The sequence below is a fragment of the Heteronotia binoei genome, chromosome 21 (assembly GCF_032191835.1).
Source record: "Heteronotia binoei isolate CCM8104 ecotype False Entrance Well chromosome 21, APGP_CSIRO_Hbin_v1, whole genome shotgun sequence".
In the NCBI taxonomy this organism is placed as follows: domain Eukaryota; kingdom Metazoa; phylum Chordata; class Lepidosauria; order Squamata; family Gekkonidae; genus Heteronotia; species Heteronotia binoei.
The window spans coordinates 170,261,947-170,280,414 of NC_083243.1; the positions used below are offsets into that span (position 1 = coordinate 170,261,947).

The following is an 18,468-nucleotide window of genomic DNA, read 5'->3' on the forward strand; positions in this document are numbered from 1 at the left end:
TTTTAAATGGAGGCAATCTACAAATCTTGAGAAGAATTCAGAATTTGGAGGGCAAACTGCAGGGGAGCATTTGAGATTTTAGACTGCTCCTGACCTGCAATTGCTTCTGACATAATTTCATTTGGCATACCCAACAGAATATAAAAATCCTATATCTTTCCTTCACGCCCTTAAATATCAGCACATAGGAAATAATCACACCTAACATTAAAGTGTTGGTTGAGGGTGATCAGATAGGAGGCGAATATATTCCTGTATATCATATGCATATAAATATATGTACCCATATAAAGTTGCCTTTTCTGGAGTGTTGTTTTAAACTGTTTTTAACAAGAGCGTTTATTTATTTATTATTTAGCTAATTTCTATTCTGCCGTTTCCCATGAAGGGCTCAGGGTGCAGTACAACGTATTAATAGGAACAATAGTAAATCATAATAATAGCTAACCCCCCCCCCCCAACCATTAACACTATAAAATCCATTCATTTATAAAATCCATTTATAGTAAATTATGCAATTTCAGCAAGACGCAGTTCTGGTGCATTTATGTTGCATGCTTGATGGGCAATATCGGATTAAAGATTAGGAAGGACTGTTATAGTGGAAAGAAACTTCAAATCTGCATGTTCATAGCACTGAAATAACAGGAAGTGGGGTTTCAGTGGAATCTCGGTTTCCCCCTTGTGGTGAAATTTCCATAGTACTCTTAATATAACAGCCGTAATCCGGGCAGTCCTCCTCGGTACTACTGCATGCGTGTTGGGTTGATGTACCGCTTTGCTCTTTTTCACGCGGGGGTCCTGCATCACAGCAGGCAAAGCGTGATCGTGCCACTACATGATATGCGCCTTTTCAGCCCGCCCCCCCCCGAACATGCAATGTTAACACAGGAAGCCCTTTTTCAGCCCCCTTGTGAAGCGCTCTCTCATCTCAACCACCAATTGTTAGTTCGACTTTCCGCCCCTTTCACAGGAGCAGACATCTCAGGCGGATTAGAAAACAACCCAGAGAGAGCAGTAGCTAGGTATCCGGGAATACCCTTAAAGAACGTGGGGGACAGTTTGCCTTTTACCTTTTTTCTGGTTTTGCCTGAGCTAGCTCTGCTCCTCACTTGCCCACCGAAAGTTTAAAGCAGGTGAGCCATAAAGAACCCATAAAGTGAACAGCGACTACTGCCAATGTTCTCTTTCAGATAAATACATAAATGAATAAAAGCAAGCCACTGATCCTCCCGCCAAAAGCCACCCTTCGTTCTTATTTGCTGGCGTGAAAGCCAATGGGAAGACTGTTTCTGAGAGCGGGCGAGGGGGCGTGGTCGGCGCGTGCGCACGCTTTTCCCACTCTTTTCCTTCGTCGCTGAGTCGGCGGCGGCGGCGTGCAGCGCGGCGCGGCGCTTTAGCGGCGAGATAAACGCGCGACGGTGGGCGTCGTGGGGTTGCGGCCAGAGGGCTCGAGGGAAGTCTTTGTAGCGAAAGGGGAGAAGACCCCTACGGGCCTTACAGAGTGAATGGAGAACAGATGGTGGGAAAGAAATTCGTGTCGCCTTTTACTAGGATGGAGTAGTATCTTCATTAGAGATACAGAAAGGGAATCAGTGGAACTTACGTAATACGGGTGTGGCGCGAGGAGCTTTAATTCTCAGGTCAACTGCTAATTTCAGCCTGATATCGACCGTCTAAGGCAGCTAACAAACTTACTATCCTGCGATGTAAAACATGTAGGGGTTGGAATATAAAATTAATTACTGTTGACCTGGGGGGAGACGGTATGCAAAAGTAAGCCGTTTGCCCTTGGTAGAGTTTCCTGGATGTTTTCCTTCTGATCTTGGTCCTTTGGGGAGAATTTACACTCAGCGCTTGGGCTGCTGCCTTTATTCTGGCATAGTTAAACATACAGGAATTTTGTCTGTTATCTAGAATAGGGCTTGTATTTGAAAAATGACAATGTAATTGGGCTGTCCCCTTTAAACACATTTTAGCCACTTTGTTCTCGTAATTTTGCTACCCTTTTGATGCATACTTGTGGGGATTCTGCCTCGTGCTGGAAGGTAGGGTGGCTCTGTATTAATACAGAATAATGAATTTGTGTTTCTGCAGTGGGGGTTCCAGATGGAAGCATTGAAACAGAGCTTTGCTTTTTTAACAAGTAGGACAGCTGATTATGTGTGCAATTTAGTAGTTAGGAAAAAGTGCAGAAAGGGCAACTGGAATGATTAAAGGGCTGGAACGCTTTCTCTATGAAGAAAGGTTAAAATGCTTGGGGCTCTTTAGCTTGGAGAAACGTTGACTGCGGGGTGACATGATTTACAAGATTGTGCTTGGGTTAGAAAAGGCAGAGAAAGAAGTACTTTTCTTGCTTTCTCACAATACAAGAACTTGTGGGCTTTCAATTAAATTGCTGAGCAGTTGGGTTAGAACTGATTAAAGGAAGTACTTCTTCACCCAAAGGGTGATTAACATGTGGAATTCACTACCACAGGAGGTGGTGGCGGCTACAAGCATAGACAGCTTCAAGGGGGGAATGGATAAGCATATGGAGCAGAGGTCCATCAGTGGGTATTAGCCACAGCTTATTGGTGGAATTTTTTGTTGGGCTGTGATGGCTCTGTATTCTTGTGCTTGGGGAAGGCACAGTGGAAGGGCTTCTAGCTCTTGATGGCACTTGTTTTTTTTTGGGGGGGGGGGCACTGTGTAACAGAGTGTTGGACTGGATGGGCCATTGGCCTGATCCAACATTGCTTTTCTTATGTTCTTATCTACTCTTTTCAGATTGCATTTACATATTTTCAGTCCTGGTTTTATTCCAGTAGTAAAATCTACTTTCTCCCCTGTGAGCTTTCTTCATTCTCCAGCTTTCACAGCCATGGACAGTAATGGGGAATAAAATGGCACGGATTAACTTGATCTCAATCACCAACAATCATCCCTACATTTAAGAATCTTTTCTAGATCTTTAACAGCTGCCCTTCCCAGGTCTCAGTTTCCTTCAGATTTCTTAGTTGCAGTTTCCCTTTTGGTTGATGATGGAACCAAGGAATAGAAAATATTGAACAATTTCAATTACTTCATTGTCAACCTTAAAGTTGTGTAATTAGCCAGTAATTACTTTTGTGTTTTTAATGTTCAGCTGTTATCCTCCTTTGGCACTTAATGCTTTAACCTTCACCAGTAGCTGTTCCTTCACTATTTTCTGCCAATAATGCAGTGTCATCTGCATGCCTCAGATTGTTAATATTCCTTCTTCCAGTTTGCACTCCACCTTCAGCTAAACCACACACACACACACTAATCGGTGTGGATCACTTTATTTCTATAACTGCTATGCAAGATTAGTGTGTACCAGTAAAATCGTACTCAGTCTTGTGAAATAATGAAGATTGTATGATGTATTTTTGTATAAGATGCATTTTGCCCCCTTGAATAGCTGACTTCTGCACATAGGCTTTAATGAGAAGTGTAGTTTCCTCAAAGTGAGAATGCTGTTCTTGAAAAAGACACTTGCTTAGTTGTTTCTCTCTGAGAAGTCTGGTAGCTACTCTGAAACCTGGCAGGACCCTTGTTCCCTTAAAAAATTGGGAACAAGCAGTCTACAAACAGACTATCTAGCCTGGGAGCTTGGAGTGCAGGTTTTGTTCAGTAGTTGCTGTGCCATCTGTCTTATTCTTGTATGTGTTTGTACTTGCAGTGATATGCACCATCTTCCTGCAGTTGGAGGTGATATGCATGCTGACGCAATATACATATTTAACCCTTGCAAACTCCTCCATGTAGAAGTTGTTCTCGTCATGTCTTCCCTGTAGATCCTAGCCTTGTATAATTTCAGAATGTCAAAAACAAAACATCTCAACTATAGTAGGACAAATGATAGCCAAGAACCTTCAAAAATGCTATCCGGGATTATTAAGAAACACATTTTCTGACATGCCTGTCTTGGTATCCTGAATATGTGAGCAAATTTCCCGGCTGATGTTTGACTGTTTTCTCATGGTACCTAGATACCTATTGGGATGTGAGTCCAGTTTATTGAATTAAAATAGTGTTTTTACTGTTGAGCTGCAAGGAGGGAATTCTCTGTTTTGGGTGTCATTACAGCTGTGGAAGTGTGATGCTTTGAATGGAAAATATCTGGCAGCTGCAGAAAACTATTAAAGCACCAGGCTAAGAGCAGCTTCTCTGGTGCCACTCATCTATTATATTACTATGGAAACTGAGTAGGTTTTTTAAAAAATTTACTTGACTGTCTTGGGGTACCAAACTTTGACTCTTTTACTAGAAACTTCCAAACAGCTATTTGATATACTGTTTCTATGTATGCTGTATACTCTTTTTCTGGAGCTTAGAGTGTTTTCTTCATTTCTCGTCATATAAACTTTTGATCTTTTGATGATAGGATAGGCTTTAACCAACTCTAACTTGTTAAATTTAATCTGGTGGGGTAGTTTGGTTGTTCTGCTGACTATATTCTCATAGTTCTGATTTGTGTTTGTTCCAGTTTGAATATACTTCCCCGGCCCGGTGAGTGGCAGGTGTAGAAATCTCTTTCTCAAAATAAAATGGCTGTTAAACCCTGAATGATCAACAGAAACACCTGTTTACAATTTAGATAGATATACAATTGCAGTGTGCTTTCCTATGGAATACTGTGGAGTAACAGGCCTCTGATATAAAGAATTTCCATTACATTCTGTAGTGTTATGATGGTAGACCTCATTGTGCTATGTAGACTGTTTTGGTTTTACAACTTGAATAGTTCATTTTTGGCTTTTAAGTCTACCAGTTTTGATTCTATAGCTGACTGTTTTTTTCTACAGTTCTGGTTGTATTCGAGGCAAGATTTCTGTGCCCTTGTCTGATATCAGCTACTTGAATGCTTGAAGTCTGATATGTCTGCGTAGTAAGGGAAGAGCATTAAAACATTTGGAATATTATTACTTGGTTCAGCTGAAAAATACAGGTACTGCTGGCAAATCACATGGTGGTGTATTTTCTACCATGCCATTCTGTATTTAATTCGCTGAGGTAAAACTAAAATATCGAGGGTCATTAGTACTGTGGAGGAATACAGGTTAAGAAGGTGTTTTGGCAGTTAGATGAAAGAAAACGTGCATGGATCTTTCTCATTGTCTGCTGGCTGAAGGTTAGAGTTAGTTTGAGTAAAGCTGTGAAGAGTACTGCTCGTAAAGGATGATAATTAAATTTTTAGCTCTTGTGTTTGCAGAAATTTGGCACCTAACAAAGGTTCTTCTGCCATGGGCTCTCCAGCTGCAAATCCCAAGATTCTGTATCGGAATTCCCGCCTCCTTCGTATGGTGTTCCTGCAGCTCCATCGGCAACAGAGGGCTGACTTATTTTGTGATGTTGTCCTGCAAGCAGAAGGTAATTGTCTCGCAACTAATAATAGGGAAAGGGTGCTGCGGGGGGGGGGGGTGGACTTGGTGCCACATCACCTTGACAATCTCTGCGCTGGGTCTGTGAATTCTAAGTATTAAGATGTGTGAAAGACTCACAGCTGAAATTTTGATATTGGCTCTTAAAAATGTCAAGTGTTGTTCTAGTCCTAACTAGTAGCTTGACTGCATAGGTTGCAAAAATATCCCTAATTCATGTTGTTAGAGTTGTGGTTTTCTATAGAAAGTGATGTGTGCCCTTTAGTTGTGGTTTAGCTCCCAAATTGTTTTCAGTGCCATGGCTTAGCCTTGACACATTTGTATTAAAATTGCCTCTGAGCATTCTCATTACTGAATAAGTACAGTCTGTACCCAGTCCTCTGGCATTAGTGAGAAGGGCTTGAAAGGCAAAGAGTATAACGTCCATGTTAGCATGAGATGTTACCTCTAATTTTTTACATTATGCTCTACATGGTTGAAGTGGCTCGAACTTATATAGCTCAGTCTCATCAGATTTGAGAAGCTAAGCAGAGTGTAACTCTACTAGTTCTCCTTAATTTCAACTGAAGAGAGAGATAAATATGTGTTGAACTCTTCTGTTGAAGTTAGGAGGGAGTTTATTGTTTTTAACTTCTAGGACTGTTACTTTTGTGTGCCTTGACTGTAGTAATGGGTAGGATATTAATGGAACTTGCTTATTAGGCAAGTGGTGTTTTTGGTTTGTAACATTTCAGAGCCAGTGTGATGTAGTGATCAGAGTGTCAGATTAGGAACTTGGAGACCCAGGTTCAGGCCCTACTCTGCTATGGAAACGTGCTGGTTTACCTTGGGCAAATCATTCTTTTGTAGCCTAATCTACCCCATAGGGTCATTGTGAGGATATAAAGTTGATGTATTGAGATTAATGTAAGCAACTTTGGGTTCATATTGGGGAGAACAGTGGAATATAAATAAATTCCTGCCCCTCGAAGATACAGGAACACAAACTGGAGTCTTTTTCATAAGCAAAATTTGGTGAAACAAATTGAAGCATATTTCTCTTAGGAAAAAGTGTACCTGTGCAAGTATACACATTTAAATAATTTATAGGCCATCCTGTACAGTGGGTTATTTTTATTAGCAGCAGTTTTCTCAGAACTTTGTGGTGGGTATGGGTATAGGGGAGGATGGGATTAGTTTAACTTTTAAAGTATATTTTTACAGATGCAGAAAGAGTTATAGGAGCAAGTAATGATACATAACTGAGCTCTGCACCTACGCATGTAAAACAAAACTGTCAAATTATAATGTGTTTATATGTAAGGAGGATTAAATGCGGTACAACTTAACGTATAAACAGGAAGGAGTTGCTTGCTGCTTGGAAAAGAAGTGCCTGCAAAATAGCACTTGAGAAGTCCCAAGGCAATAGTTTATTGGGGGCTGGAGCACCAGAGGGCCAGGTCATGGGGGGGAACAACCTTTGTCAGGAGAAGTTTTGAAGGTAGCAGTACATCCAGGGTTATTTGCTGACACAGTAGCCACTAATGATGATGTTATTTACAGGAGAGGCTGTTCCTGCACACTGTTGTATCCTGTCAGCCTGCAGCCCCTTCTTCACAGAGCGTTTGGAGCGTGAGATGCCTCCCAAGGGACATAAGGTTGTGCTGGAGCTCCGGGGACTGAAGATTGGGCCACTGCGTAAGCTGGTGGATTTCCTCTACACCTCTGAGATGGAAGTGTCCCGGGAAGAAGCCCAGGATGTTCTTGCAGCTGCCCGGCAGCTTCAGGTGTCGGAGCTAGAATCTCTACAGCTAGAGGGAGGAAAGCTGGTAAAAAAAGCACTGGGCCGGCGTTTGAACCGGGAGTGCCTGCAGTTGTCCAGTCCTGTGTCCATTCCAGAGGAAAATCTGATGCAGTCTCTTCCTGCCTCTCGTGTTAGGTGTCTGACATCCCACCTACTTGCAAGTAGGCAGCAGACAGCACTGCAGCATCCATGCACCAAGGAAACAGGGAACAGTAGCAGTGCTAGCCAGAAAGAGACTGTCAAGGAAAAATCGGTCATTAAGAGTGAAGACAAACCAGCAATTAAGAGTGAAGACAAATACCAGATGCCTGCAGATGCATCAGCTATGGCAGAGTTCCTAACACCCAAAGCTAAAAAGCATAGTGTAGGTGCAGTAAAGGATATAATGGGCAATGAGGAAACTGGCAATCTGTCAACAGAACAGGCCAGGCCCAGGGTTAAGCAAGCCATGGCTGGCTTGCAAGAGTCAAAAAAGATCAAGCTGAGCCGCCCAAAACTCTCGTCACCGCCTTTACCCATGCCATGCACCCCTGAAGACCATGGTGTTATTGTTTCCCATAAAATCTCAAAGTCCACTAGACGCCTTTGGCGTAAGAAAAGTTCTCCTGTGAAGGATGACACCAAAGAAGCTGAAGTGCTTAGGCATTTGCATGGCTTCCTGAGTCCCTCACTGCTTCCAAAAGCTACTAAGGGTAGAAAACGCAGCGCCAGTGAGCCAGCTCCGAGCATAAACCATCCCCAAGAGGCTGGTCAGGTTCACCGAGTGAAGCTTAGGAAGGTTATTAATGGCAGTTGCTGGGAGGTGGTGCAAGAGCCATCTGCTGCACATCCCATAAGAGCAGCAGATTCTGTGCATGTTTTGACAGAGGCCTCCCCACCTCAACCCAAATATACAGAGCAAGAGGTAACAGCCACACATCAGCAAGCTAGCTCTACTAAACATCTGCTTGCAAAAGCAGAGAGTTCATCTTTCACTGGGAAGAGTCTGGTAGGAAAGGCTGGGAGTGCTGTGACCTTAGCTGACAGAGGCTCATACCAGCTGCTCATGCGAGACCAATTAGCTGAGGGTGAAGGATATGACAGTCTGGCTTCTACTGGGGAGCTGGAACACATGCTAGATTTGCTTTTGGCCGATGATGATGCTGTTGAGGCGTCCCAAGACACCATTGTTCCAGAGGGCATGCCTGCCTCAGGCCCTGCACCAAAGACAAGTAACAGTCCATTAGGAAATGCTGGAGCTGAGGGAAAATGCTGGTGCTCTGCAGGAGTGTGTGTTTGTCCACAGTGGATCAAGGAAGAAAAGAGTCCCCCCCAAGGAGAGGAGGGGTGTGCTGCCTCCAAGATCAGTGAAGGAACTCCTGGTTTGACAAATGGAGTTCCCTTTCCGGACCCTGTTCATAGTTGCCTTCCACTTTCGACGTATCAATCCAGTAATGATTGCCTTCCGTTATGCAGCCTTACTTCTCCCCAGCAGGAAAGTTTGACAGCTCATCACCGGTTGCCTGAGTTGGCAAATGGGGCTACAAGACTTACTGCCCCCTTGCTCAGCCATGAGAACCAAGGGCTTCCATCCTGTGGAGAGGCTACCTCAAGTGCAGAAACAAAGCCACAACCTCAGGCATTCCTAAGGAATCCCTTGCAGCATCACTTGGACTGTAAGCTGCTTCCCCAGTTAGTCATCTTAGAAGAGGATGAGATAGATGTTGGTGGGGTAGAGGATTTCTTCCTTAATAATGAATGTGTCCGGCCAGATACCTCTCCAATGTCTGAAAATGAGGTGGATATTATGAACTAGTGAGGGCAGGACTGGGGACAAGCAGATGCCTTGGGTCTGCGTTAATGTGTGGTGTCTCTCAGCATTAACACTTAAGTTCTGTGGCAAGTTGCAATAGGCATATGATTAACAACCATGCATAGTGTTTAGGTACTAGTTTAGATTCTAACAAAGATATGCTGAAAAGAAAGCTCCCTCTGAAATGTGGAGGGGAGGAGCTGGTCAGGAATAACACCATCTCTCAGCACTCCTTATATGTAAAAACAGTCCAGCAGGCTTTCTGGGAATCTGCTAGGTGGCGTCTGTCAGGGGAAGTGGTCAATTGGAGGATAGGGCTGAGATAGCAGCCAAATTTAAGTGTTAGATTCCTTGCATCAGTTGGTGGACTACCACGACCATTGTGACTATACTCTTTTCCTGCACTGGTACCTGAGGCTGTCCTTTGATACATTTTGCCACAGCTGCTGCTTTGGCTGTGCTTGTAGCAGATCTAAAGTATTTCAAGTAGGGAGCTGCTCATCTGGAAATGTTACCCCCCTCCCCCACAATATACCCTATATATATATATATATATATATATATATATATATATATATATATATATATATATTACCCTATCAGGGTACTTATTCTCTTCTATAGTAGCCAGTAGCAGCAGTATAGTCTGTTTATTTAGAGTTGTCTTTATCCTTTTCCATCATGCCTAGAGCTATGATGGTCTACTGTAACCCAAGGTCCTTGGTTTTCCTGTATTACAGGCAGAAGTATTCACTGCTAACTATATGAGTATTGGACAGCTGTCTTATTTTAAATCATAGGCTGATCCAATAAGCTATTAATTAGCCCTTCTGCTGGTTTTCCATATTTTGTCTAGAGAAGGCACACCAGAGGTTGAGTGTTAAATTCCTTTTTTTTTTCATTGAAACCATCTCCCTTGTGTTTACAGCTTCTTCAGAGAGAGGTGTACTCAAGTGCAGTGACCCATCTCCATGATCCTGTACCAAATGCTAAAGCTCTCAATGTATGGATCTAAGAACATTCTGAAGAGCACATGGCACAAAGAATGGAATAAATGTTGAGTTGTAGTTTGTTCAAAATAAAATGAATAGTAGTCTTTCTTTTACAGTTTAACTGGAGTTTAAGAGCCAAACTACATGACAGACAGCAGTGATTAGGCCCTACAAGATGTAATTTAACTGCAAAAAATAAACTGGTGGATTCACTGAAAACGATTGATCCAATAAATTACATGTTTGGTAACACTGCAGAACCCCCACAAGCAGTGTTCCCTCTAAGCTGAGTTAGTGTGAGCTAGCTCAGTCTTTTGGTCTCCAGCTCACACTTCTTTGTCTTAGCGCAGGAAAAATGGCCTCGGAGCAAACTAAAGCTCACAACTTTAATGCCAGTGGCTCACAAAGTAGAATTTTTGCTGACAAAACTCCGCAGCTTAGAAGAAGCATTGCCCACAAACGTGGACCAGTGCCACTCACTGCCAAAACTTTGCAACACTGAACAGAATTAAACAAGAAGAATCAAGTATTACAAAGTTGACCATTTATTGAAAATGTTTCAAGTTATTTCAGATAAAGCAAAACGATTTCAAAGTGGGAAGACAGGAAACATTTTATTTGGAGGAAGAGCAGCAACTTCAGAGAAATGACTGAGGTTTTGCAGTTTACCTCACTTGGTCATATCCCATCATAAATGCTCCAACTCACAAGGGATGAACAATTCAGCTGATACCCTGTGGGAATAAAATGGTCATTAGCAGAGAGCTTGTTTCCGAGATAAACAGCTAACACACCTCACCTACCTGATGCCAAGCACCTGCTTGCCTGTGTTCAGTACACATGGATAAATTAACAGGATGGCAGAAGACCAAGAAAGGTACTGTATATAGTCAGGTGCACTTCTCTTGGGAGGGTAATTCAGAATTGAGATGCTGCTCTGGATTTCAGATGGGATTCCCAGGCAACCTACCTCACAAGATGCATAGAACTTGCAAGGTACAGTAAAGGATAGAAGAGTAGTTCTTCAGCAGCTTCTCTCTCCTCCATCCCCCACCCACCAAGAATCAGGGACTGCTACAAGCAAGGTGTAAGATTATGACTATAGGTTGTAATAAGTGTTGGCTGAAGTTACAAAACCCACATCAATGGGTTAATTATGCTCATACTCAAGATCCAATTAATTGCAACACCGAGGTTACAAAATAAATGTTCCTCTAGAGCAGGAGTGGCCAAACTTGCTTAATGCAAGAGCCACATAATAAACATCAGACGTTTGAGAGCAGCAAAGCATGGACATCAGACGTTTGAGAGCCAGAAGGAAAATAGCTTGGGAATAGTGGAAAGAAAGCAACTTTAAATGTGTTCTTCAAGCTGGCTTGGAGAGGTGATTTAAAGACAAATGCGTTCCCAAGCCAGCCCAGGGGAGGTGGGGGGCTTCAAGAGCCACACAATGTGTGTGAAAGAACCACACGGCTCCTAATCGCAGTTTGGCCACCACTGCTCTAGAGTAACATAACTAGTCTCTGAGATTCAATATATGTGACAATCTAGCCTGAGCCATTTACTGACCCTCTTGCAAGTCATTGGTGGCACACTACACTCTTGATCACACAAGCCAATATGTAGTGGGCTATAGGATGGAAGGCCCATTCTTGGGTGAATTAGCAATGGGGTTTCTACTTGAGATATGGAGTAATTACTCTCCTACACCATATCTGCTTTATGCAACTCCCAAGACTGCTTTGAGGAAGAATGGTAATAACAAGCAGAACATGAAGCCTGGTCTATGTATTGGCCCCATTTCCTGCTGCGGTTAAGTAGTAAGAACCTGAAGTGGCAATGTATATTCAGAGTTAGTACAGAGCAGCTGCATCAGTGGCTCAGACCAGTCTAGTAGGTTTTTTTTTAACTAGCAAATCTCATAACAAACCACTTGCTTATATCAATTTACCTTTAGCAATCCTGTCCAGTTCACCTTATTTCTAAGCTGCCCTTCAGAGTTTCAACCACCTTGTTTGGTTCTGGGAACTTCAGCTTGCGTGGTGGCCCCTTCTTAAGACCACTCCATAACTCCACCTCTAAAAGCAATAACAGCAGAAGACAGTTACCAGCAGTATTTGCACTGCATTACTGGAAACAAACCACAAGCACATCAAGAAGCCAGTTCCTTCTGCCATGTTTTTGTAAGCAGGGCTGCACACATTCATTATGCAATCTGCAGCCTTCACAAAGAGAAGTTATCCATAGGAGGCATCTGAACTATGGATTTCCCAAAGCACCAGCAATATCTTTCCACTCCAGCTAACTTAGTTTGGATTCAGAGAGCAACTGGGAGGAGGAGGAGATTGGACTTATACCCCACCCTCTGCTAGCGAAAGGAGTCTCAAAGCAGCTTACAAATCTCCCAAGAAACACCCTGTGAGGTGAGGCTGAGAGCTCTCCCAAAACTGCTTGAGCAGAACAGCTTTGAGAGAACTTGAGAAGCCCATGTAGTATTTTCATTCAGCACAACAACATTTGGTTGTGTCTCTCCCCGCCCCTCCCATTGGATGCAGTTGCCACTCATCTACCAGCTCTCTCAGTGGCTACTCATGTTTTACGGAACACCATCCACCAAAAGTAGAAAGCCTCCACCCTGACAGCATTTTGAAGGGGTTGTAAAACTGAATTCTGAAGAGTGTTTTTGAGTATTATATAATGCTTTTTTAAAGCTGAGTACTTTAACTTCATTATGCACATCAGGTCCCAATTGGGAGAAAGAAACAAAAGAGCAGGCAGCAGTGAGAGAGCAGAAAAGAAACTGTAAGGCCAGTTTTGCACTACACCTTTAATCCTGGTTCAGCCCTGTCCCCAAACTGATTTTCTACACTAGAATCATGAACTCGCAGAGCTGGTTTCTATGATTCCATGATTCAAGTGTAGAATGCCAGTTTGGGGACAGAGCTGAACCAAGATTAAAGGTCTAGTGCGGAATTGGCTGTTATTAGATAGCTACAGCAGCTGGAACTTCTTGATGCTGTGGTCATCTTGAGGTTCATCACTCTCATTCTCTGACTCCTTTTGCCTAGTAAGGTTCTGTCTCCCAGAAAACTAACAAGCATGGCACAGGAGCAGTCCTTATTCTGCAGTAGCCATCATGTGGAAATGAGAGAGAGAGAGCGCGTTTTTTTTTTTTAACAGGAACGCATAGGAATGCAGTTTTGACTGGCTTGGCACCAAGGGGTGTGACCTAATATGCAAATGAGTTCTTGCTGGGGTTTTTCTACAAAAAAAGCCGTGTGTGTGTATACACACACAGCAGTTGTAGTAGACAATCTGCAATCTGATGCGTCAACTTTTGGCTAGTCTTCTAACAGACACCAGATACACAACACTAACAACGGTGCTCTGGAATGCACAGAAGTCATTGTAAGCATCAGGGTTCTCTGTCACAGCAAAAGCCTCTTCCCTGCTGTTGCTTCTCCAGGTTATAACACAAATCAGAGCTCTGAAGATTCAGTGTTTCTGAGCATTCTATTCACCAGGGATTCCCAGTGGGTGGATTTGCAGGAGCCTGGTTACATGCATACTAGGCAGATTAATCCCCAAAGCAGTCCTCACATGGGCAAGCCTCCTGTGAAGACAGTACTTACTTGTGCCATCCTCTTTCAACAGGAGCACCTCAAAGCTATTTCTGCGGGGCTTATCAGGGTTGATCTCCACGGTGAGGTCAGGAAAGGCCTGGCGCAGGGCCTGGCCAACAGCATCAGCGTTACGCCCATAGACTCGTCAGCTTTTACTGCAGGACAAAAAGGAAGTGTTTGTTTTTCCCAAACTACTGAAAAACTCAGCCATTATCTAAAAGTCTGCCAAAACCAAATCCAGCTAAATCATTTGGCTCCCTAGAGAAAGGTCTCCTCAAGCCCCAGTTAACAGTGTGTTTGCTGCTCATAAAAGATCTTATATTTTCCTTACTACATAAGGTATCTTCAAAAAAAATTACTCAAAAATTAAAAAATTACATGAAGTATCTTGAGTGTCATGCAAGAAGCCCTCCAATTAAAAAGTACACATGTCCTTTAATACATTACTAAAAGATCCTAAGCATATATGTATTTAGGAATGGTAATCAGAAATGGCTGAGCCACTTGTTGCACGTTTATTTGGAAACAAAACCCCCCCACTTTTTTATTGGTACAATTCATACAAAGTATTTTTGTATTCCAGAATTCCTTCCACAGTTAAGGTATCCTTTTCCCAGTAACTTATTTGCCTCATTTATCTCTCTCTTCTTCTCAGGTAGCCGGCTCCAGATTGACTCAGCCTTCCATCCTTCCGAGGTCAGTAAAATGAGTACGCAGCTTGCTGGGGGGAAAGTGTAGATCAGGGGTCCTCAACCTTTTTAAATAGGGGGCCAGTTCACTGTCCCTCAGACTGTTGGAGGGCCGGACTGTCGTTACTGTACAAGGCCGCGGGCCGTCAGTTCTCCGTCTTCTGCATCTCTCTCCCTTCCCCACATCACACACCCCGGCCTGGGAACTCACCTCACCTCGGTATCGCCTCACACTCTGTCTCCGCCGCCTCAGCCTAGTGCCGGAAGCATGCGTTGCTAATGCGAGTTTAGGTCGAACGTCACTTCTGGTCTGATTTTGCCATAACCCGGCGGGCCGCATCTGGCCCACGGGCCGTAGGTTGAGGACCCCTGGTGTAGATGACAGGGGAAGGCAATGGCAAACCACCCCGTAAAAAAAAGTCTGCCACGAAAACGTCATGCTGCGAAGTCACCCCAGAGTCGGAAACGACTGGGGCTTGCACAGGGGACTACCTTTACCTTTTTTCTTCCCAACAGGAACCTAAAGTAGCTTCCAACATTCTCCCCTTGTACATTTTATCATTATAATCATCCTGTGAGGTAGGTTAGGTTGAGAGTGAGTGTGTGACTGGCCCATGGTCACTCAGTAATCTGCCATGGCAAGTGGGGATTTGAACTTGGTCTGACGCTCTAACCAAGGACTCCTTGCTGGATTCAGCACACTAAGGCCCTGTTCACACAGCGTGTTGAGTCCGTGTTAAACTGACCCAGTTCTGTTCCAAATATCTGTGCTCCAGATATTATCATTCAGACTGCCATACTACAATTCGAATCACTCCGCGGTGAAACCGTCTTCTGCCATCCACACGACAGCACCATGCAGTTCTTTGTTTCCCCACCTTTATGTACATATGCGCACGAGCACATTATGTGCAAATGTGCATGCACATAGGTCAGAAAACATGATGCGGTTATGCGCATGTTGCTAAGTAGTAAAAAAAAAATGGCGGCTGTAAACCAGATGTCTGAGGCTCCTTTTGCTCTGGGACAGCCTTCAGATATCTGGAAGTTGGTTAATATCGCAGCAGAACTATCCAGACGGAGAAAACGATGAGGTCAAACCAGACAACTAAAAAAACACAAAGGAGCAGGTAACAAAATAATCCGGTTTGGAGAAGGATGGGAAAGCACAACGATTACTAGGAGGCAGATGTTGCTGTCTGATCAGCCACTTTTAATCCGGTAGGAAACAGCAGCGACAACTGATTAAACTGTGACTCTGAACAGGCCTTAAGAGATGTAAAGATAGAGACTCACCAGTGTTCAATGACCACATAAGGGTCTGAGCCTCTGCTCTTCTTCAGTTTCTTGGGTGACTGGTCAACTTCCTTGGCTTCCACCTCATAGCACTCTGCCGCTTTTACTGCAGGGGTAACTGCCTTCCTCTTCTGCCCTTTAGGGGGCATTCTACCTACAAAGCAAAAGCCAAGGCAAAAGGACAAGCCAAACAATATTTGTGATGCTTTTAATCTGGTAAAAACATTCCCATGATTCTACACTGCCCACCTATTAATTGCTGCTTCCATTCCCATTTGTCTGATGAAGTCTGCTTAAGAGCATACGAAAGCTTACATTCTGAATAAAGCTTAGTTGGTCTTAAAGGTACATTTGTCTACTGCTTTGTTCTAGTATCTCCATGGGTTAGGTTTCCACAATAACCCAGAATAAGAACAAAAATATATGGAAAGATAAGGGGGTGAAAATAATAATAAACTTGCTAGAAACAAACCCAGGGAGGACATTAGCAGTGGTTCTATTATTTGCGTTATGGACCCTTTTGAAAACGGGCTCATTTGTGTATTTACAAAAGGGCCTTTCAGGCAAGAAGAGATCATTCCCCCACCATTCAATTAATCAATTTGAATTATAAATGGAGAATCCTGAAACAGACTCCTTCATCTGAGACAATTCGCTATGAACAAAAACCACCTGAAATACCCTTTCCTCGGACTGAGAAAGCTTGGTGCCTGCGAACAACAGGAACAAGAAAACAAAGGGGGCAACAAAGGCAGTTTAGAGACGACAAATAATGGCGGATTCCAAATAAGAGAGGCATGGCTACACTGGAAGAAAGGCTTACGGCTCGACATAACAGAACGTGAATGAGAAAGAATTGCAGATCGGCGCAGAACTGCACACGACAAACAACGTCCTGCATAATCTCTCATCGCAGCTGACTTTCCCTTAATTACCAAGGCAGAAATACTTGCAGCTCTGCCGCCCCCAGTTCTTAGAATGCCGAAACGACAAAGTCTCCACGTCCAAGGTCTTCCATAGAGCAAAACCACGACCGCCGTTTCAACCAATGAAATGTAACAGTGAAGCAAGAAAAAACACACACACACACACACAACGTAACCGTCTTGAAGCATTACCTTCAGAGGCGGATAAGCCTTGCGCACACTCAAAGGCCGTTATTCAGCTGGCGCTGCAGTCCCCGCTTTAAAAAAAAATAGTATCGTCCACTCCGCTTGAAGTTCTACGCAGGTTGCTGCTCGTGCCGAAACAAGGAAAGCTCGCGCGGCTGCGGCATCCAATCAGAATGTAATCCAAGCGTTGGAACGCCCTACGGAGGAAGACGGTCCTGGGAGCGCGGGTTAAAAACGTCTTCGGCGTGCCGAAGAGAAACTGCAACTCCGGCATGTGGTATGGTGAGCCGCGAGAATAGAGTTCAATGCTCCAAATCTTTTAGCCAGTGTAAACGTTGGAAGCAGCAAGACACAAGATCACAACAGGGATGCGCACAATACCCTGTTTCACAGGAGGCTTCTGCGAGCTTCAAAAAACATTTAAGTAATTCATATGAGAGACCAGCTCTCCAACCATTCTGCAGACAAACCACGTTGTTTGTTCTCACGGCTCACCCCATACCACATCCCAGAGTTCCAGTTTCAAAGGACAGGCTGTCAACTAGAAGTAGATGGACTTTACGTTCGGGTGTGGCTTATATTTGCACTTTGCTTAGCATCGTATTATCTTACAAGTGAATTTTGTTATATAAAATATTTGAATTGTCTACAATTGAGGCTGGTTTGACGTGGATGCCTTAGGGCTTCTCACCTCCAATTTCCACGTTGCTCTCTTTAGTTGCTAAATCTCCAGTTGGGGGCAGGGGAGGGATCCCCTGGTTTGGAAGCGCCTCTCCCGGCTTCAGAGTTATTAGAAGGGGGAGGGGAAATGTGCACTGGGCACTCCATTATACCCTATGGTGAGCGGTCCACATAAGGTATAATGGAAAATAAATCTGTCGGTATCTGGGGCTCAAGAACAATGTTCCCTCTAAACTGAGTTAGTGTGAGCTAGCTTACAGATTTTTGGGCTCTGGCTCACACTTTTTTTGTCTTTGTTCAGAAAGGATGGCCCAGAGCAAATTAATATGCAGTAGCCAAACTGCTTACTCAAATGCCAGTGGCTCTCCAAGTAGAATTTCTGCTCACAAGGCTCCATAGCTTATAGGGAGTATTGCTGGGCAGGGGTGGGGGGGTTTTGAGGTAGAGGCACCAAATTTTCAGCATAGTATCTGGTGTCTCCTCAAAAACAAAAACCCACGTTTCAAAAAGATTGGACCAGGAAGTCCAATTCTATGAGCCTCCCCAAAAGGTGCCCCCATCCTCCATTATTCCCAATGAAGAGAAGGCAGTTCCTTTAAATGTAATGAACAGAACTCCCTTCAGAGTTTAATCGTGCTTGTCCTGACCTAACTCCTGGCTCTCTCCCTCCCAAGTCCCCAGATACTTCCTGCCTGGGACCTGGCAACCCTACTCCTAACTTTTGTCTTCCACGTACCACTTCCACTTAGCATGAGACTAAGGGTGCTTTCACACAGCAACTGGTTGCAATTGGATTTTTCCATTCTTACAGGGAAAATCCAGTTGCAAAGGGCAGTATTTAGTGTGTGTGAACGCACCATAAGACCTAAACAGGTCTATTCTGAATTCTACTATGGTTTTAGGGCTTACTCCCAGGAAAGTGTCCTTCAGATTGTGCTGTAAAAAGCATAAGGAGCCACTTCTGCTTATCTAATATGTATTGATGAAGAGGATATAAATTATTTTAGTTCCCTTTTGTAGTTGTTTTGGACAAGATAATACCTAAAAGAGTGGAACTTTATGAAAGTGTCTTGAATCACTGTATGCCCCAGCTACCTTTCACCCATTGCCCAG

At 43.7% G+C, this 18,468-nt stretch overlaps 2 protein-coding genes across 5 annotated transcripts; one reads left to right on the forward strand and one right to left on the reverse strand.

The window, feature by feature from the left end:
• The first annotated feature begins 1,337 nt into the window (after positions 1 to 1,337).
• Positions 1,338 to 10,046, forward strand: BTBD18 (BTB domain containing 18). 4 transcript variants are annotated; one of them, XM_060261871.1, is made up of 4 exons: positions 1,338 to 1,421; positions 5,219 to 5,376; positions 6,930 to 8,825; positions 9,891 to 10,046. In XM_060261871.1, exons 2-4 carry the CDS (start codon positions 5,250 to 5,252, stop codon positions 9,935 to 9,937), a joined length of 2,070 nt encoding a protein of 689 aa, XP_060117854.1. In that variant the 5' UTR covers positions 1,338 to 1,421; positions 5,219 to 5,249; the 3' UTR covers positions 9,938 to 10,046. The 4 variants fall into 4 exon arrangements, with proteins under 4 accessions (XP_060117854.1, XP_060117851.1, XP_060117853.1 ...); XM_060261870.1 differs by having other exon boundaries at positions 1,402 to 1,776; XM_060261868.1 differs by having other exon boundaries at positions 1,347 to 1,421; positions 6,930 to 10,046.
• A 436-nt stretch (positions 10,047 to 10,482) lies between these two features.
• On the reverse strand, positions 10,483 to 16,818 carry SELENOH (selenoprotein H). Its single transcript, XM_060262507.1, has 5 exons — positions 16,681 to 16,818; positions 15,563 to 15,712; positions 13,587 to 13,732; positions 11,906 to 12,032; positions 10,483 to 10,688 (listed from the first exon to the last, which is right to left on the reverse strand). Exons 2-4 carry the CDS (start codon positions 15,709 to 15,711, stop codon positions 11,926 to 11,928), a joined length of 402 nt encoding a protein of 133 aa, XP_060118490.1. The 5' UTR covers position 15,712; positions 16,681 to 16,818; the 3' UTR covers positions 10,483 to 10,688; positions 11,906 to 11,925.
• Between the last annotated feature and the right edge of the window lie 1,650 nt (positions 16,819 to 18,468).